Source organism: Lontra canadensis, unplaced genomic scaffold, assembly GCF_010015895.1.
Source record: "Lontra canadensis isolate GAN:19392208 unplaced genomic scaffold, GSC_riverotter_1.0 scaffold48, whole genome shotgun sequence".
Lineage (NCBI taxonomy): Eukaryota > Metazoa > Chordata > Mammalia > Carnivora > Mustelidae > Lontra > Lontra canadensis.
In genome coordinates this window covers 11209511-11230807 of record NW_022631042.1, presented here as the reverse complement: position 1 = coordinate 11230807, position 21297 = coordinate 11209511, and the positions used below count along the sequence as shown (strand labels likewise).

General features: G+C 42.7%; 1 protein-coding gene across 2 annotated transcripts in view; it reads left to right on the top strand.

Moving 5' to 3' along the window:
• Positions 1 to 21297, top strand: part of PUS7 (pseudouridine synthase 7) — a 56505-nt gene that overhangs the window by 21042 nt on the left and 14166 nt on the right. Inside the window, exons 6-10 of one of the 2 annotated variants that reach the window (XM_032873340.1) lie at positions 1043 to 1060; positions 2537 to 2648; positions 4472 to 4549; positions 18148 to 18276; positions 18918 to 19043. In XM_032873340.1, the coding sequence (XP_032729231.1) occupies positions 1043 to 1060; positions 2537 to 2648; positions 4472 to 4549; positions 18148 to 18276; positions 18918 to 19043 (463 nt within the window). The remainder of the gene's footprint in view (positions 1 to 1042; positions 1061 to 2536; positions 2649 to 4471; positions 4550 to 18147; positions 18277 to 18917; positions 19044 to 21297) is intronic. The other variant, XM_032873341.1, reaches the window with a different exon arrangement.

Below are 21297 nucleotides of genomic sequence, written 5' to 3'. Positions count from 1 at the left end.
TGATCACAAGGTTTTTTCGACTTTGTATTATGGATATTTTCAAACAAGCACAGAGTGTGGTATATATTGAACCACTGTGGACCCACCAACCACCTTGAAGATTGTTCACATTCTGTTGTTTTTGCTTGATCTTTTCCTCCTGCTCATTTTTCTTGTGGAGTGTTCTAAAGAAAATTCTCCGCAGCACTTCATTTCACTCATAAATACTTCAGTGTGTATTTAGCAGCTAAGGACTAAAACCCCAAACCATTATCACATCCTACATAACGAACAATAATTTACTAATATCCAATACGCAGTGCACATTCAGTTTTTCCCCCAATCATCTCAAATATGTCTTTTACAATAGATGACTTGTCAGACAATGATACAAAAAAGGTCTGAACATTGCATTAAATAGAAGTCTCTAAAATCATCTTAAATCCCTTCAAATTTATCATTTCAGGAGCTGTTTTCTGTAAGGATTTCTCAAATCTTTATCGAATAAAAAAATCTTTATAACTCAATGCCAGAAACTCATAAAGCACGGAAAAAGACAAAGATAAACAATAATTACATGCAGTGTCACCACCAAAAGCTAATCACAAGTAGCACTTTGTGAAAACGAATCTCTAGATGGGGCAGCATTTTGCATTAGGTCTTTTTTTTTTTTTTAAGCTTTTATTTAAATTCCAGTTAACATGCCTTGTAACACTAGTGTTGGGCAGACAACACACTGTATTCAGTCGTAAACCTTACGCTGCGTCCCGTGGGTACGGACAGTGCAGCTCTGAGGATGAACAGACCTGCCCTTGTGAGGAGGCTGAGACAGGGAGGCTGGTACCTATAGGTGAGTTTTCTCCTCGTTCACTGTTTGCCTCTGTGACATTCCATTGTTAACGTCTGAATGGCTGTTAACCCACCACATAACTACCAGGTACTGTAGCAGTCCTTGGTAAGAGATTTCCATGCGATCATTTGCATGTTCACCTCTAAAGCACTTTAATATTATTATAAATTAAACATTGCTCTCTTGTGCTCTTTATGCTGTGCATTTGGACAGAGGTCAGAACTGCAGCAGGTAAGAGCGGTTGGTGTTTCATGTAGAGAAAATGAAATGCCAATGATTTTTCTCCCGAGTGCTAAGTAGAAGACAATTTTGGTTAACTGGTGAGCTGGATGGAAAGCCAAAAATAATGAGTTGCGAGGAATTCCCACAAAGAGCCAAAGAAATACTTGTAATATTTTTGTTGTCCAAGACAGAAGAGTCTCACCTTCACATTTATCAGAAAGGGAAAGCAGTTCGCTGAGCATGCAGGCTGTGGCGGTTTTGCAAGATGATCCATTGATTCACTTGTTGTTTACGTTGTAGCGTAAATCACTAACGTACCAAGAGTGCTTTTTGCCTTGACAAAGCCGAATGTACCGGCAACTTCAGTACCAGAAGTTTCTTATGTCTCTGAAGAGGACAGATTCACGAGTTCATCCTAAAGGATTATTTTTAGGGACAAAGACAAAGGAACATTTTTAGAAGGAGAAGACTCTAAGGATTGTAGGAAATACTTTTTCCACAGTTTTTCTTTCACAAAGTTGTAGAAATCAAGTGAATTAAATGTGTGCAGATGACATTTGCTGCTGTGTGTTGCTCAAGACGCGGGAACATTGTATAGCGTCTGGAAGTGGGGTTGTGGCTAACCTGTTTTTCCCAAACTATGTTGATTTTTCACAATCAGAGTTTAAATCCTGATATTTTAAAAATACGTCTCTGATGATAGTACATTTAAAAGAAAATTTTTAAATATTTTCCAAAGCCTGGACATATTGGTCACTTTCCAGAAAGTTGAATAATCAAAGTAACTGTAGTTCAGAAGTTCACATTGAAAGTTAACATTTAACCTGGCTTAATTTTTAGAGTTTCCTTTTCCCCAAGAATAATGACCATTACGTTTTGAATGCTAGCCACGCTCTCCGCCAGGTAAGTGTTTGTAAACCCCCTAGGATTAACTCAACTTTTGTGAAGGAAGTGGCCTTTGGAACGTTTGAACGTGTTGCTGAGGCAACTCCTCACAAGCTTTGTCCCCATCCTTGCTGAGGCATGTATGTGTGAACTCCCGGCGTGGGATATGAGGCAGGGCGTGTAGATTCCAACGGGAGTTCTCTTTCCTTCTGGACCGCGTGTGTTCCAGAAAGCCAGTTACCCACCAAGAAGATACGCATTTGTGAAGTAAACGCCACTGGGTAGTGGGGACCCCTCTATGTGAGGAGTTGCTCTGTGTGAGGATGGCTGGTTAGTTGTACTCATTTGTCACATAACCTGCCTTTCAGCTTTTGATTGTGAATGTGGACAGATCATGTGAAGTCTCCAGTCACAGGAAGTGTCAAACCTGTAGTCCACACAGCTGTAACCGCTTAACCTGTATTTCTTGTCAGACTAGATTGGATTTCTCACTCAGAGGTTCTCTAGCAAAAAATGAGCTTGTAGGTTTCATAAGCTAAAGCTTATGTTTAGAGCACTTTTGTTATGGTCTGTATAACATTTAATTTTTTTGTTTTTAAGATCCAAGAAAACATTCTTGGCCAAAATCTAGGGGAAGTTACTGCCACTTTGTACTGTACAAGGAAAACAAAGACACCATGGATGCTATTAATGTGCTGTCCAAATACTTACGGTTAGTATCTTGTTCTTGTGCGGACACAAAATGATAACACAGGAATTTATTTTCCTCTTTCAATGCTAATGAAAAACAAGTGGGAAAATAAGCAAACAGATAGCAAGTGTGCCCTCCAGTTACGGTTTCCTTAGGCAGTAGGTGAATTATTTATTGTGGTTTTTTTTTTTGTTTTTGTTTTTGTTTTTTACCTTTGTGCATACTGCTAGTGATTCAAGATGTAAATTCTATAAGTAAATAGTTATCATACTAGCCCATCCAGTTGAAAATAAAAAGTAACTTGCTTCCTGGAAAGCTTACACTTTGATGTGTTTGCAGGGGCTTGCTTAACTAGACTGTAAACTCTTTAATTCTTGGAGATGGACTTGATCGAACGGTTGAGACTGGTTGGATTTCCTCCTGGGAATGCAGATAGAGCAGGTTTGAGTCTCCGAGGATCGGCCAGGAGCCGAAGAATTGTTTTTCAGTTGTGGATGCAGGCACCGCAGCCAGTCTGTGTGCATTGGAAGTTTACTTTCTGATACACATTTAACCCAGTTTAAACATGGTACACAATGTGTCAGTCCACTGGGGCCACCATACCAAACTGTCACAGACTGGGGGGTTTCAGTAACAGCTCAGGAGACTGGGGGTCCCAGGATCAAGGTGTTGGCAGGTTTGGGTTTTTTCTTGAGGCCTCTCCGTGGCTTATAGATGGCCACCTTCTCTCTGTGTGTGTCCCAGAGTCTGTCCAGATTTTCTCTTCCTGCTGGAACATCGGATAAGGGCCCCCCAGCAGCCTCATTCTAACCGAACCACCCTTTAAAGGCCCTGTCCCAAGTGCAGCTACATTCTGAGGTACTGGGAGTCAGGGCCAGTAAGTCCGTATTCTAGCCAGGAGGGTGCAGTACCCTATAAGGGACATTATTTTACTCTGTTTGCTGGTTCTCTAGGAGAGAGTCGGTGTGGCCTGTCTGTCCCTGAGCCTGCAAGGATACACCATTGTGGAGGGACTTCCTCTGGCGTGGGCAGTTGGAGAGCGCTCAGAATTCAAGCAGTTTGTCCTGTCCTTTTCCTTTTCACATGGAGCAGTTTCTATAAAATACTTCATTGTTAACTAGCTTAGTTACATCTTCATATCACAACTATTCAGATCCCTATTACAGTGTTTGGCTTTTTTATGCAAAGAAATACCATGAATTTATGGAAACTTTATATTATTAACTTTTTAAAAACTGAAGATAATAAAATTTTCAGAGTGGTATGTTACATATCTAGAATGAGTTCCTCTTTACCTTCACTATCATGTCATCTAAAGAAAGGCCTACAGTCAATAGGAAGTACATTGTTTCCTTTTGGTGACTGGCTAGCAAAGTCTTCCGATGGCACGTTTTTTCACTCATAGTCACAAACATTCTAAGTCAAGCTCTGCTAAGAAGGTTGCTGTCCAGGCATCATTTACTTCCTTAGCTTGCATACTGTTTCCTGGGTACATTTTATTTTTTTATTTTTTAAAGATGTATTTGTTTATTTGACAGAGAGAGAGAGATGACAAGTAGGCAGAGAGGCAGGCAGAGAGAGAGGGGGAAGCAGGCTTCCGTCCGAGCAGAGAAGCTGATGCGGGGCTCGGTCCCAGGACCCCGAGATCATGACCTGAGCTGAAGGCAGAGGCTATTAACCCCCTGAGCCACCCAGGCGCTGCCCCTGGGTACATTTTAAAATCAAGTTTCTCCTTACTCTTCTCCTATTCTGGTTCCATTTTGTTTACTTTGTGTCTTAAATCATGAGAAATACGATTTTCTAATGATGTGCAACTTCATGTGGTTTTGTTTTTGTCTTATCAGAGTCAAACCAAATATATTCTCCTACATGGGAACCAAAGATAAAAGGGCCATAACCGTTCAAGAGATTGCTGTTCTCAAGTAAGTACCAAGTACATGTCAGGATTTGTTCTGCAAAAACCCTGGTGCCACCGTCCTCAAATTCACCGTAAGGAGGTTTCTCTCTTCTTTTTCTTTTCTTTTCTTTTCTTTTCTTTCTTTCTTTTTTTTTTTTTTTGAGAGATTTTTTAGAGAGAGAAAGCATAAGGAGGAGGGAACAGAGGGAGAGGGAAAGCAGGCTCCACACTGAGCACAAACCTGATGCATGGCTTGGCTTGACCTCACCACCTGAGATCATGAACTGAAATCAAGAGTCAGACGCTTAACTGACTGAGCCACCCAACCGCTCCCCTCTCTTCTCTCTCTAAATGGTGCCTCTGCCTATACGAAAAATCAGTTTTATTCTTTTTTCTTCTTGCTTCTCTGTATTTCCTAATGTTTTTAGGAGTATACAGGTATTGTTTGTGTGATTTTTAAAGGATTTTTGTGGTAGAGTCAAGAGAATAAGTGCTTCTTTCTTTCTGTCCTTTTTTGTTCATTCATTATTAAATATGTTACTTAAAATTTATTTATAAAACAGTGAATCTTTTGTTACACACTGGGGATATACAGATGAAAAGATGGTCTGTGCATTTAAAGCAATTACAATTTAATGGAGCAGACAGACAAATAAATCAGAGCTTATCACACAGTGAGATAAATGTGGGGGTATTAGGGCAGGCCAGTTTCACTGAAAACGGGATGCTCTAGTTTTAGTCTAATCAGGGCTGGTCTGCCTTCACCAGTAACATTTTGGGATGGATAATTCTTTGTTGTGGGGGCTTCCTGTGCATTGTAGGGCATTTAGTGGCAACCCTGGACTCTGCCCATTGGATGTCAGCAGCTTCCTCCCACCCTGCCCCCCACCCTCCAGTTGTGACAACCAAAAATGTCTCCAGACTTTGCCAAATGTCCCTTGAAGGGCAGAGTCACCTGGGCTTGAGAACCACTGGTCTAGATGCTAGAAGGATGAGTAGGAGTTTTCTGGGGCTGCAGAGGGTCTAGGGTTGCTTGTTTGAACCGAGAAAATACCTTGTGAAAGGACTCTGGAAAGGAGTTGGGGAGCATTGCACATTTGGTACTTGGCAGTTGACTTTAGTCTTCTGGGAACTAGTGAGAAATCAGGGTCCTCGGACCCTGCAGGTTGTGGTGAGGATCTTGGACTTGGCCATGATCTAAACGGAGGGCATTGTGTGGAGAGGCAGGAGTAAGGAAGGGTTGGTTGTGACTGGAGCAGGCAGGTGACCCTGGAGATCGTGGCCGTTGTTCTGTCCTGGGGGCTCTGAACCCAGCCAGTTGAGTGAAAGGAAGGGGAGAAGATGAATTTATAGCCTTGTGAAGTCGGGGACACACACACACACACACACACCCCTCGCCGAGTTTATAGCCATGTGAAGTCAGATACACACACACACACACACACACCATCACCGCCCCCACCCCGAGGTAAGGAGTGGTGGGAGGGAGAAATAAAGGGGCAGGAGGAAACTTCTGAGGGTTATGCGTGTGTTCATTATCTTGAATATGGTAATGGTTCATGGGCTTATTCACGTGGTAAATCTTGTACATTTTGAATATGTACGGTTTACCACACGTTAATTATACTGTAATGATAAATGAGGTCATCTGTGCTTGCTGTCCTCACTTAAATATGTGTATTTATTTGTAACTCCCTTATTTTTTCATGAAGAATTTGAGGCGACCTCTTCTCTTTACCCCACGGTCCCCTATAGTCTCCTGCTTTCCCACGACTATTCTGATTCACATGATAGGGTGTCGGGTTTAAGCATCTGGTTGCATCCTAATGGTTTTGCAGCCCTTTTCCTCCTTGATCTCGGGAGGGAGGCGTGATATGGTCATGAAAAAGCAAGGTAAGAACATCCGTGACTCCACTAAGGTTTGTGGGAATCTTGACGTGTTTGCAAGAGCAGCAGGAGACACCTAAAAATGTTCCTGCGTGGTGGCCTGTTCTTTTTCGTCCTGTGATGTAGAATGTGGAGTCATCTGCTGAGAGTGCAGGGGGCAGGATTGGGGGAGGGAACTTGAAAAGAGTGGGAAGATTTGAAACTGCCTCTGCCGGTAGTGGGGCCACTGGGCTAGCCAGAAACTCTGAAGGGTTAGGGGGAGCAGCAGTGGCTCGAGGACTCTGGTGTTTCTGTCCTGTGTATCTAAACTATCATTGTAGTCAACTCCTATGCTATCCGGCTGGTTCTGCAAATTTTTTCACCAAAATTAAAAAATAAGTTAGAAAAAATCATAATAGGGGCGCCTGGTGGCTCAGTGGGTTGGGCCTCTGCCTTCAGCTTAGGCCCTAGTCTTGGTCCTGCATTGAACCCTGCATCGGGCTCTCTGCTCAGCGGGGAGCCTGCTCCTCCCCCCACCCCCCCGCCTACTTCTCTGCCTACTTGTGATCTCTCTCTCTCTGTGTCAAATAAATAAATCTTAAAAAAAAAAAATCATAATAAGTTCACAAGCGACTGGCTGGCTTAGTAGAGTGTGTGACTCTTGATCTCCGGGTTGTGAGTTCGAGCCTCATGCTGGATGTGGAGATTACTTAAAAATAGTATCTTTTAAAAATTAAGTAAGTTAGATAGTTGTTTTATTTTCCTCCCAGAAGGAACGAGGTGGAAGATGAAAGTTCTGCCATAATTGTACTCCTTCAGAGATTGCCTTGTTCACAGCTTGGTGTGTTTTTTGTGGGGGACTCTTTTTTTTCCCTGTGAACCAAAATATTTATATAAGATGTGTTCTTGTGAACAGTAAATGATGTACCTCATTCCCTTTTAGTACATGGCAAAAGATACGTAAAATATGGCGAACCCTAATTTCTGATGTTGACATTGTTTCCCATTTCTTGCTATTATAAGCAATTCCATGAGAGACATATTGGTAGCTAAATCTTGGCAAACATCTGTGAAAACTTCATTAAGATAAACTTAGCAGAGAAGGACGCCTGGGTGGCTCAGTGGGTTAAGCATCTGCCTACAGCTCAGGTCATGATCGTGGGGTCCTGCGATCGAGCCCTATGTCAGGCTCCCTACTCAGCAGAGCGTCTGCTTCTCCCTCTCCCTGCTGCTCCCCCTGCTTGTGCACTTTCTCTCTCTAAAATAAAGAAAATCTTAAAAAAACAAAACAAAACAAACTTAGTAGCAGAATTCTGACTTAAAGGAAATGTGAAACTCTACGGTTTCTTTTCTTTCTTTTTTTTTTTTTAAGATTTTATTTATTTATTGGATAGACAGAGATCACAAGTAGGCAGAGAGGCAGGGGGAGAGAAAGGTAGGGAAGCAGGCTCCCTGCCAAGCAGAGAGCCCAATACGGGGCTCAATCCCAGGACCCTGGGATCTTGACCTGAGCTGATAGCAGAGGCTTTAACCCACTGAGCCACCCAGGCACCCCTCTACAGTTTCTTTTGACAGCAAAGCCTAATTGCCCTGTGGAAAGGTGGTACCATTTACACCTTTATTCTGCTTCCCCAGAATCCTCCCTAACACGTGTTATGGTTTTCTGTTTTTTTTTTTTTTAATCCTTTATTAATCTGAGGGTCAAAAAATGGCATCTCATTATTTTATATTGTGTTATATGATGTGAAATCTTTGAATATTTGGAGTGAAGGTATTTCTTTCTCTTCTTGGTCAGCCACCAGGTGTCACACTTCATCACAATGCTGCTTTGTCTTCGGAGCCTTTTGCTGCTTTTCTCATCTTCCTGTTGACTTAGTAAGAAACTATACTAGACACCTAAGTGTTGGCCTTTGGAAGGCACATAGCACTTATCTCGCGGATGCAGGTGACACCCTTCGTTGGCTTAATGGATACCCAGGGCCGGGCAGGGTGGCCTTTCCTGTGAGAACGAGTACACAGGATAACCCTACTCTGCCACGCAGGGGTCTTAATTATTGCTGAATCGCCCATTCTTAGGAATAAGCAGCATTTCTTTTCAACTTCATGTAACTCTCCAGCCACCTCGTAATTTTAACAGGATCTCCAGCAGGAACAGCCCCATTCAGAATGATTTGTTTCTTTTCCTGTCTTTTCCTGCCAGTCTCCTTTCTGAGCCTGGGCCAGTGTTTCGCTGGCTTTGTTATAAAGGCTTTTTGTGCAACGTGTTGCCTAGGTTGACTCCTGATGTTTACAAGACCAGTGCTCTAACCCCTGAGCTATAGGGCCTCGTGATTGCTGATGTTTAAAAGTGAGATTTTTAGTAGTCCCAAGTTCGTCACAGAATTCGCTATGAATTTAAAACCATAGAGCTCTATCCAAGATCATCAGAATTAAAACTGTGAACAGTATCATGAAGATACTGTCAACCCCATTCCACCTCTGCTCAGGGAACGCACATCCTATAAAAATGAGTATACCTCTTGCTTTCTGCTGTGCCAATGGGATTCAGAAATATGTGTCTGTTGTGTATTCAGGAAGAGGTAATGGAGTATGCTTCAGCCATATAAAGGAACGAAGTACTGATACATATTACAATATGGAGGAACCTTTTTTTAAGATTTTTTTTATTTATTTGAGAGAGAGAGCAAGCATGAGTGGGGGAAGGGGCAGAGGGAGAAGCAGGCTTCCTGCTAAACAGGGACCCACCCCATCCCCTCCCGGGACAGACTCGGGGCTTGATCCCAGGACCCTCTGATCATAACCTGAGCTGAAGGCAGACACTTAACCCACTGAGCCACCCAGGCACTCAACATGGATCAATCTTAAAAATGTGATGCTAAATAAAAGAAGTCAGACAAAAAAGGCCACATATATGATTATGTTTATGTGAAATGTCCGTAATAGGGAAACGTATAGAGACAGAGTGCATGAGTGGTTGCTAGGGGCTGCCGGGAGAGGGAATGGGATTAATAGGTGTAGGGTTTTTTGGGGGGTGATGGAAATGTTCTTGGATTAGATAGTGGTAACAGTTGTACAACACTGTGAATGTACTAAAAACTGAATTGTATACTTTATAATGGTTAAAGTGATAAATTTTAGGTTATATTAATTTTATCTCAAAAAGAGAGAAAACAACGGAGCCGTCAGGTACTCACATGGCTTCCAGGGAGTACTCTCCAGAGTCCCTCCAGAGCCGCCAGGTGCTTGATTACTTCTTCCTCTTAAGTATCTTGTTCGTTTCTACAACAGCAGTTATGGCCAAAGAGGAGTTCTGTCATCCTTGTTCCCCTCTGTTCCTCCTGATCTCTGCTTCCTGGACTCCTTGGGATGTAAGTCCTGGACTAATTTATGCCCTGTGGTCCCACCACTGTCTGCATATGTATGCAGATAAGGACCTGGTGTCCTTTCCTCCTGGACCTGCCGCTGGCCCAAGGCTGCACAAGCCTTGCTTTATGCTGTTTGGTCCTCGGATTGGATGTGGTGAGGAATGGTACTGGACTAGGAGCTTTGCCCATTTCCCAGTTTCTCTCTTTAGCTTCCTGTGTTTTATATTAATTAATGGTGCAGTGACAGATTTTTTTCCTCAAGAAATTTGGTCAGGCTCCTTTTGGACATGTTGAGCTGGGAAACAAACTGATTGATATGCAGCAAAGAGATGATTGCATATCTTCAGGAAGTATAGGGAAATTTTCAGCAAAGAAAAAGAGAGTTCGGGGCGCCTGGGTGGCTCAGTTGGTTAAGCGATTGCCTTCGGCTCAGGTCATGATCCCAGAGCCCTGGGATCGAGTCCCACATCGGGCTCCCAGCTCCATGGGGAGTCTGCTTCTCCTCTGACCTCCCCTCTCATGCTCTCTCTCACTCTGTCTCTCTCTCTCTCTCAAAATAAACAAATAAAAAATATTAAAAAAAAAAAAAAGAAAAAAAAGAGAGTTCTGTGAGATGAATTAGCAAGCTGGTATTATATAGATGAATTTTAAACCGTTGGACTCAGTAGACAGCATGTTTTTAACTAAGGCTATGACAGAGTTTGCCTGTCAGTTCTTCCTGGGACGTTGGGACTTCAGGCGGGCGGAGACGCACACTATTCAGGGCGACTTCCGTGACGAGCTGCTTTGGGTGTGTGGACCGGGCACTCCGGGGCAGAGCTCGGCTTTCCATGCTGGCCCGGCGCGCGGGTTCCACAGCCAGACGCACACACCCATCCAGCGCCTGCATTTTCAGGCCAAAGCCAGAATGTGGCTCCTGACAGCAGGAATGAGCTCCAGGACTAGGGCTGAAAACCAGTCCAGAGTGTCAGGTGTATTGTTCCCCAAGGTGAAGCACAAACACCCTTTGTTTTTGTAGTTCTCAGAGTAGATGTCTTTTCAGAGGAAATCTGAACTTAGAGAAAGTCAGAAACCATCTTATGCACAATGAGGTACCATGCAGCATTATTTGTGATTTTAAAAAATTGTGAACAACCCAAATGGCCCAAATTGGAGAATCTTGATAGAATGAATGGTTAAAATAGATGAATTTTAATTGGTGCATTGTTTTCGACCATGTTAGAGTCTTTTTTTTTAAGATTTTATTATTGACAGAAAGCATAAGCAGGGGTAGGGACAAAAGGAGAGGGAGAAGCAGGCTCTCGATGATCAGGGAGCTCTGACCAGGGGCTTGATCCCAGGTCCCTGAAATCATGACCTGAGCTGAAGGTAGACAGTCAGTTGACTGAGCCACCCAGGCGCCCCATGTTAGATTATTTCTAAAAAAACAAAAACCCTTTTTACTAAAGTAGAGATGCAAGTTGTCATAACAATATAAAAATACTGTAAGATGACAAAACATGAAAATCTCAAATGAAAAGCCAGTGTCTTATTTATTGGGGAAATACCAGAAGCATGTCATTTAGAGTCAGGAGAAAAATAAATAAGGATGACCACACTATTACCACTATTTTTGTTGTTGTTCTGGACGAACTATAGTACAAACAAAATTATTATTTTTTTTTAAGATTTTATTTATTTATTTGACAGAGATCCCAAGTAGGCAGAGAGGCAGGTAGGGGGTGGAGGGGAAGCAGGCCCCCCGCTAACCCAATGCAGGGCTCGATCCCAGGACCCTGGGATCATGACTTGAGCCGAAGACAGAGGCTTAACCCAATGAGCCACCCAGGCACCCCTAGACATTAAAAAAAAGATCTTAAAAAATTTTTAAGAAATAACTGTTGTAAAAATTAGAAGGGTGGTGGCCAAATTGCAGTTTTTGTCATAAATGATTATTTCTACTCAAGGGAGTTGACTGAAAGTTATATGAGATAAGAAAGATTAATATAGGGACGCCTCAGTGGCTCAGTTGTTAAGCGTCTGCCTTCAGCTCAGGTCATGATCCCCAGATACTGGGATTGAGCCCTACATCGGGCTCCCTGCTCAGCGGGAAGCCTGCTTCTCCCTCTCTCACTGCCCCTGCTGTGTTCCCTCTCTCACTGTGTCTTTCTCTGTCAAATAAATAAAATCTTTAAAAGGAAGGAAGAAAGAGATGAAACGTAATATGAAGACAATATCTTAATGGAAATTATAATGGAAAAGAAGTTTTTTACACAAGGAGAAAAAGAACATACCTAGAAACACACACACACACACACATATATGTATGTTTCTATATATATATATATATATATATATAGGATTTTTATGAAGAAGATTTTTAAATACTGTTGAGAGATGTAAAAGAACTGAATGAATAAATGACACAGTTCTTGTGTCCATATAAATGTCTTTTCTTATTGAATAAGTGTATAAATTTGTGCTGCTACTAGTGAGAATAGCAGTAGAATGGTATTGTTTAACTGAGTTAATCATAAAGTTAATGCAGGAAACTTAAGATGAAAACTAGCTATAAAAAAAAATTCTGGAAGAAGTCACTAGACAAGGGGGATTAACCTTTGTATATATTAAAGCATATAGAAATTTCACAGTTAAAGCAATTTGATCTTGGCACATAAATCAGTAGAATAATTAGGGACCCACATCCAGATTTACTGTGTATTCAAAGTAGCATTTAAAATCAGCAGAGGGAGGTGCCTGGGTGGCCCAGTTGGTGAAGCGTCTGTCTGCCTTCAGCACAGGTCATGATCCCAGGGTCCTGGGATTGAGTCCTGCATCGGGCTCCCTGCTCAGTGGGAAGCCTGCTTCTCCCTCTCCCACTCCCCCTGCTTGTACACTTGCACATTCTCTCTCTCTCTTTGTCAAATAAGTAAATAAATAAATAAATAAATAAAATTTTTAAAAAATATAAGTAAGATCAGAGGGAAAAAATGGCTGAGTCAATGAATGTTGTTGAGATAACTAAATAGCCATCTGGGGAAAAAAATTGGCTCTTTACCTCTGTTCCCTAGTCTAAATAAATTAGAGGTGAATCAAAAATTTAAACATAAAAAAAGTACAAAATAATCAATGATGACGTTTTGTCTGTCTTCACTGAGTGGGTAAAGTGGCAATGCTTTGTCAGATTTTTTTTTTCTTCACACAAAGAAAACTTTTGTTTGAAGTAAAGAAGGTGATCACTGGGAATGGCTTCCAGAGCTGTGACTTGGCTCTGCTAGAGAGTAACAAAACCGGTTACAAAGCAGCACCAGCCACAGTATCACTGCCCATGGATACAGATAAATACATATTTATTTTTTTTGTAGTCAGGTCCTTGGTGCAGTTTTTTTTTACTCCACAGTTGGCCTCTTTAGAAGGCCATAAAAGGGGCACCTGTGGGACGCCTGGGTGGCTCAGTTGGTTAAGCAGCTGCCTTCGGCTCAGGTCATGATCCCAGCGTCCTGGGATCGAGTCCCACATCGGGCTCCTTGCTCATCAGGGAGCCTGCTTCTCCCTCTGCCTCTGCCTGCCATTCTGTCTGCCTGTGCTCGCTCTCTCTCCCTCTCTCTCTCTGACAAATAAATAAATAAAATCTTTAAAAAAAGGGGGGGGGCACCTGGGTGGCTCAGTCATTAAGCGCCTGCCTTCAGCTCAGGTCATGATCCCAGGGTACTGGGATTGAGCCCTGCATCGGGCTCCCTGCTCAGTGGGAAGCCTGCTTCTCCCTCTCCCGCTCCCCCTGCTTGTGGTCCCTCTTTCGCTGTGTCTCTGTCAGATAAATAAAATCTTAAAAAAATAAAAGGACATAAAGCAGAAAGGCATGTGTGATACTGTTAATTTAAAATGTGGAGTCCACGCCACTGAGTAGCTGCTGACACGGTTGCCAGTTTATGTGTGAAAAACACTTTCCCCCTTTCCTTCACCTCCTTGTTGCTTAGGATGAGGAGACACCATGATTTAAAGCTGGGGGGGCGGGGGGAGGAGCGAGAGCAGGAAAGCCTTCCCAAGTCAGCAGGACCTGTCCTATATCCTCCTCCGTTGTAAGGAACCCACTTTTGGCATCACAGGCAGACTGGGGAAAGAGCAACGGACACTCCCACACAAAGCCCCTGGGCAGCAGTGCCCCGAGGTCTTTTCTTTTCTCCATGACCGACCTGCTGTGAACTTAGAAAACCCCAGCAGTGAAGGTCAGTGTGTTGGTGAGCGCATGGCCTGCTCTAAGTGTAGTGTGATAAAAAGGAATCACTACCATAATCAAAAGGAAAAAAAGACAAGTGTCCTTTTTCCTGAAAACAAAACAAAAAACGGTAGAAGTATTCTACGCTTGAGAAACATTTAAAAACAAAAACAAAAAACCTCTTTGGCTAGGGATACCCTGAGTATGTCTTAAACCTCAGAACTATTCTTTTTTGTAAGATTTTATTTATTTGACAGAGAGAGCGAGTGAGCAGAGAGGGAGAAGCAAACTCCCTGCTAAGCAGGGAGCACGACATGGGGCTCAGTCCTACAATCTGAGCTGGAGGCGAATGCTCAACTGACTGAGCCACTCGGGCAACCCTAAATCTCAGAACTATTTAGGGAAAAAAAAAATTCATGAACATAACTAAAATTCTGCTCCCTTGTTTACAGAAAAATGCCACCTAAGGCAGGAGGAATGGTAGATCGAGAAAAACACTTTCTCACGTTAACACACCAGTGTTTGCTTCAGGCAGTAAGACTCCTGGGGTACCTGGACAGGCGGATGAAAGACTGAGGAACAGAATAATCCTAAGGATTAGGGAAGGGGGAAGGTCACTTTACAGTAGAAAACCCTAGCACGTACCATCCTAACCCAGTGATTAAATTTATCACCATCAGCGATGGACAAACTGAACACTGTTGCCTTTTGCTGGGATCCGCTGAAAAGGTCATAGCATCACCTAACTAATGTGTTTATCTGAGTCAGATCACGAGGAAACAATCAGACAAATCCGAATGTAAAGGCACGGTGTGAGACAGCTGGCCTAGATTCTGCCTAAAGTCAGATACCAGCAGAAACCAAAAGGCTGGGCCTATGCACACAGCTTAGACACTAACCGGACATCATGATGGCAGATGCAGTCCTTGGTTAGATCCTGAATTCAGGGAGCTTTAAAAAAATTGAAATGATGTTATCGGGTAACTGGGTAAGTGTGGGTGTGGACTGCCTATCAGTAGTGTCAAATTCATGATGGGCTTCCTGACCAGGACCCGCATGGGTAGCGATCAAGGATACACAAACAGGGGTCACTAGGATTAAGGTGTGATGTTTGCAACTAACTCAGAATCATTCAGTAAAGTGTTTAGATTTCACATGTGTGTCTTTGTGTATGCATGTGTGTGTACTGTGTGCAGGTTCCTAGATTAGAGAGAGACTTATAAAAGGGGAAGGAGTTAACAGTTGGTAAATCTCTTAGAATGTACAAGGTTACAATGTTGCCATTTTTCTCCAGCTCTGAATTTTTTTTAATAAAACAGGTAGGGAGAGATTTTCTAATGTATAAATTACTATAAATAAACTAGACTCAGGGCACCTGGGTGGCTCAGTCAGTTAAGTGTCTGCCTTTGGCTCAACTCATGATCCCAGGGTCCTGGGATTGAGTCCCACATCGGGCTCCTTGCTCAGCTCTCCCTTTGTTTCTCCCCCTAGCTCATGCTCTCTCTCTTTCTCTCTCTCTGAAATAAATAAAATCTTTTGTTTTTTTTAAGATTTTTTTATTTATTTATTTGAGAGAGATAGAGAATAAGAGAGGGCATGCATGAGAGGTCAGAGGGAGAAGCAGACTCCCCACCAAGCAGGGAGCCTGATGTGGGATTCGATCCCGGGACTCCAGGGTCATGACCTGAGACGAAGGCAGCCGCTTAACCAGCTGAGCCACCTAGGCGCCCAATAAATAAAATCTTTTTATGAAAATAAGTAAACTAGGGATGTCTGGATGTCTGTCGGTTAAGCAACTGCTTTAGGCTCTGGTCATGATCCCAGGGTCCTGGGATCAAGCCCCGCATCAGGCGCTCTGCTCGGCACGGGGCATGCTTCTCCTTCTCCCTCTGCCTGCCGCTCTGCCTACTTGTGCTGTCGATCTCTCTGTTGAATAAATAAATAAAATATTTAAATAAACTCACAAAATGGGAGATAATATTTACAAACTATGTGGTAAAGGACAAGATTTCTTTACTCTGAAAACAGAAAAAAATAATAACAATCCAAAATACGTTAAAAAAAAAAAGTAACAGGACAAACAGGCAGTTCACAACCAACATATGTAGAAATGTTTAACCTCATAAGAGGAAGTGTGCAAATAAAAACCAAGGTTAAATATTTTTTTAACAGTCTGGCAGACCTCAAAAAGGTTTATAATAGGCCCTGGCAGGAGACACAAGGATGAGACAGTAGGCACTCATATGTTAATAGTGTGAGCATAAGTTGATAAAACTTTTTTGGAGGGCAGTAGGGATTAAAATTTAAAATCCGTACCTCCCACATCAAAGAATTTACTCCGAGGATGCATCTGTATAGATGCACACAAAGACGTATGTGTAAGGATGTTTGCTGTAGAATTGTTTGTGACAGCAGAAGTTAGGTCATTTAAATGTACACCAATGGGGGTCAGGTAGAGGATTGAATAGGCAGGACAACAGCCATCCCGTGCACCTGGGCAAAGAATGCAGCAGCCTCGGAAGTACCGTGTGGATAAAGCGCATCTCGGATATGCATTTTTAAGTGGAAGAAAGCCAAGATGCTAGGGCACCTGGGTGGCTCGGTTAAGCATCGACTCTTGATTTCAGCTCAGGTCATAATCTCCTGCTCCGGAGATTAAGCCCCCCCATTGGGCTTCCCACTGAGCGGGGAGTCTGCTTCCCCTTTCCCTCTGCCTCTTACCCTGCTCACGCACAGACTCTCTCTCTCTAAAAATAAATAAATCTTTAAAAAAAAGTGCTGAACAATTTATAATGTAACAAAAGAGGGGAGGATCTGGGTGCTAGTTACATGGTTGAGTTCACTTGGTGGAAATTCGAGCAGAACACTTAACAAGTCTTGTATTTTTCCACATATACAACACATAAAGATCTTACCAAAAAATTCCAAAAAGGGAGAAGACTGTGGATACACCTATGCCTCTTTATACAGAAAGTGTTTCTGGAAGGATGCACAAGAAACTGTTGGGGCACCTGGGTGGCTCAGTGGGTTGAGCCTCTGCCTTCAGTTCAGGTCATGATCCCAGGGTCCTGGGATCGAGCCCCGCATTGGGCACTCTGCTCGGCAGGCAGCCTGCTTCCCCCTCTCTCTCTGCCTGCCTCTCTGCCCGCTTGTGATCTCTTTCAAATAAATAAATAAAATCTTTAAAAAAAAAAAAAAAGCTGTTAACATGGGCTGCTGATGAGGAGAGGTGTTGAGGGATAGGGAGAGGACATCGGTTTTTCAGTTCTGTGTTTGTTTTTCTATGTAAATTACTATTAAAGAAGTTAAGGAATTTTCATGAAAATTTCCTTATACCTTTTAAAGATTTTTTTTTTTTTTTTTTTTTTTTTTTTTGAGGAGAGCAGAGGGAGAGGGAGAACTCTTTTTACAATCATGGTCCTGGGGCTTGATGCCAGGACCCCAGGATCACGACCTGAGCTGAAGGCAGACACTTAACCAACTGAACCACCCAGGCACCCCATTCTTACACCTTTTAAATGATAGCAAGGTACACATTTGTAGTAGAATGCCATCTTTATCTCTATCTATATAATATGTTTGAAAAAAAAGAATGGGAGGAAATGCGAAGTTAAATATTAGCAGATTTTTTTTTCTTTGTACATTTTCAAGTTTTCTTAAGATCACAGTATTTTTCTGATAGATGAAAATAGGACTTAGGGATTGCTCTCTGTTATTATCCCCTTCCCTCTCACAAAATGTAGCAAATTTTACAGATGTGATTGTTCCATTACTCATAAATCACAGTAAGCTTTATGAATATAAATGTGGCCCAGGTTAATCTATCCAGTAAGATCAAACCAGCATCATTTTGCTGAAGGAACAATCCAGAGGGAAATGAAAAAGCTCAGCCCACTTGCCTGTGTTTCTGCTCCTCATAACTTGGTGCGGTCTTATTTCTAGCTATTGTTTCCTGTAGCAGGGTGCCCAAGACTATTTCATTCAGGCAGTATTTCTTTTTATTTTATTTATTTGACAGAGAGACAGGGAGAGGCAGGCTTCCTGCTGTACAGGAGCTTGATGTGGGGATTGATCCCAGGACGCTGGGATCATGACCTGAGCCAAAGGCAGACGCTTAATGACTGAGCCACCCAGGCACCCCTTCAGGCAGTATTTCATGATCCTCTTTGTGCTCCTTTTTTATTTTATATTTTTTAGAATAACCGCTCAAAGACTTGCCCACTTGAACAAGTGCTTGATGAACTTTAAGCTGGGGAATTTCAGCTATCAGAAAAACCCTCTGAAACTGGGAGAGCTTCAAGGGAATCACTTCACAGTTGTCCTCAGGTAAAGACCTGCAGGTAGGAGTGCAAACCAGAGAGGGTCCCTCTGGGCCCCCTCACATCTGTTCGGAATAGTTATTAATCCAGGTGAGCTGGTTCTAGCAGGTGTGGCAGTGAGGGAAGGCCCAGCAGAGCCTCATAGGGCTGGAAAAGCAAATAGTGCTAGAGAATTGTACCAACACCACCTCACCTCTCAAAACTCAGCACCTCCTTTGGAAAGGAGCCATGTGCTTCAGACATGGTGTTAAGAGATGGAGAGCCTATGCTTCTGCTTATAGGCAGTAGCTAGGATGGGCAAATTCACAGACACAGAAAGTAGAAGGCGGGGAGTCTAAGAGGGGGACTTGGGAGCTATTGTTTAATGGGTCCAAAGTTTCAGTTTGGGAAGAATGGGAAGTTCAGGAAGTAGATAGTGGGGAATGTTGCATAACATTGTTGGTGTACTTAAAAATGGCCAAAATGGTCAAATTAGTGTTATATGTATTTCACCACCGTTTTTTAAAAAAAGCACAGAATCCTCAGCAGGGGGAGAGAAAGCTGCAAGGGATAAGGGAAAGGCACAAAGCCAAGCCATATCATTGATGATAGGCATCCCTGAATGTGTTTGACTCCGTTTTTTTCTCTGGGTAACTTGGGCCCTTGCAGAAATATAACAGGAACTGATGACCAAGTTCAGCAAGCTATGAACTCTCTCAAGGAGATCGGATTTATTAACTACTATGGTATGCAAAGATTTGGAACTACCGCTGTCCCCACATATCAGGTTGGAAGGTGCGTATTTAGTTTCTTAACTTTTGTCTGAAAGAGCTCACTTGGAAAAAGAAGAAAGGTTTTTTTTTGTTGCTGTTGTTCTTAATCATTCATGTCTGGGCTGAGTGAACCAGTATGTCTCATCAGCTGATCTGTAGAATCCTTCTAATTTTTGTTGTGTTTTAAGATAATACAAATTAATATAAAAATAATAATAAATTAAATCACTGTTCAAAAGGATATAATTTGGAAGGTAAGTTTTTCTCTCATCTGGGATAACCCATCTAGGAATTCTATTTTTAGTTGCTTTTTTACAGGTAAATCTTGGCTCAGTACAATAAGCTGTTGGGTAGCCTGACAAAGATGATAGTTTGTGATCTCTTTTTACAAGTGCCTTCCAGTGTATTAAATTTTCATCTGCACTTTCCCCGCCCTTAAAGAAAGTGGTGTAGGATGGAAATAGAGTGGTAAAGTTTATTTTAAGAACTCTGATTCACTTTCAGGCAATGGGGAATCCCTGTAGTGTAAGCTAGGGTGGAAATCCCATCAGTAAATAATTGGACTCTTGATCTTGGGGGTCATTAGAGCTCGATGTTGGGTGTAGAGATCACTAAATAAATAAACTTTAAAAAAAAAAAAAAAACTTTAAAAAGGACGCCTGGCTAGCTCAGTTGGAAGAGCATGCAACTCTTGATCCCTGGGTCATGAGTTCAAGCTCCACATTTGGGTGTAGAGATTACTTAAATAAATTTTTTTTCCTAAGATTTTTTTTTTAAGATTTTATTTATTTATTTTGCAGAGATCACAAGCAGAGAGGCAGTCGGGGCGGGGGGGGAAGCAGGTTCCCTGCCGAGCAGAGAGCCCGATGTAGGGCTCGATCCCAGGACCCTGGGATCATGACCTGAGGCAAGGGCAGAGGCCTAACCCACCGAGCCACCCAGGTGCCCCTAAGATTTTATTTTTTTTATTTAAGAGAGAGAGAGAGAGTGGGTGGAGGGAGAGGCAGAGGGAGAAGCAGACTCTCCACTGAGCAGGGAGCCCGATGCAGGACTCCATCCCAGGACCCTGGGATCATGACCTGAGCTGAAGGCAGACGCTTAACCAACTGAGCCACCCAGGTGCCCAAAAAGATAAACTTTTAATACATGCATACATACTTACTTGGATTTGGAAGCCTAAACCTGCTTATGCTGTCCAGTAGATTGTTATATAAAGTAATCATTCTCATGGTTATAGAAGTCATGAGTTGGAAGTAATCTGAGGGATAAGGTAGTTCATGGTCTTGTGTTTCAAACCCTTTTTCTTTTTTTTTTTTTTTTTTTTTTTTTTGAAAGATTTTATTTATTTATTTGACAGAGACAGATCACAAGTAGGCAGAGAGGCAGGCAGAGAGAGAGGGGGAAGCAGGCTCCCCACTGAGCAGAGTCCAATGCGGGGCTCGATCCCAGGACCCTGGGATCATGACCTGAGCCGAAGGAAGAGACTTAACCCACTGAGCCACCCAGGCGCCCCTCAAACCCTTTTTCTAACAAAGGTGAAATTTAGGGTTGGGGGTCTGCTGGAGCTCACTAGTTGGTCCTCTGTAGCCCTGGGAGCAGAGGACTTCTCTTGATTTCCTGTGCATGGTTGCAGCAGCTGACTACACATACTTGCATTTGTTCATGCTTTTTTTTTTAAAGATTTTATTTATTTATTTGACAGACAGAAATCACAAGTAGAGAGGCAGGCTGAGACAGAGAGGGGAAGCAGGCTCCCTGCCGAGCTGAGAGCCCAATGCAGGGCTGGATCCCAGGACCCTGAGATCATGACCTGAGCTGAAGGCAGAAGCTTTAACCCACTGAGCCACCCAGGTGCCCCAGGGAAAAGCAGTTTAGAACCACAGTGAGCTATCACTTCATATCCACTATGATAGCTAACATCACAAAGACAGACGATAGCAAGTGTTGGTGAGGATGTGGAGAGATAGGAACCCTCACGTGCTGCTGGTAGAAATGTAAATCGGTACGGCCATTTTGGATAACAGCTTGGCTAGTCCCCAGAAGGTTCAGTCATACAACTTAGCTATTGCACTCCTAGGTGTATACTCAGGAATTGAAAACGTGTTTACACAGAAATTTACACCAATGTTTATAGCAGCCAAAAATAATGGGAACAACCCAGATGTCCCATCAACTGATAAATGGATAAACAAAATGTGATGTATCCATACAATGGAATATTATTCAACAATGAAAGAGAATGGAGTACTGACTCCGACTACGTGGGTGGACCTTGA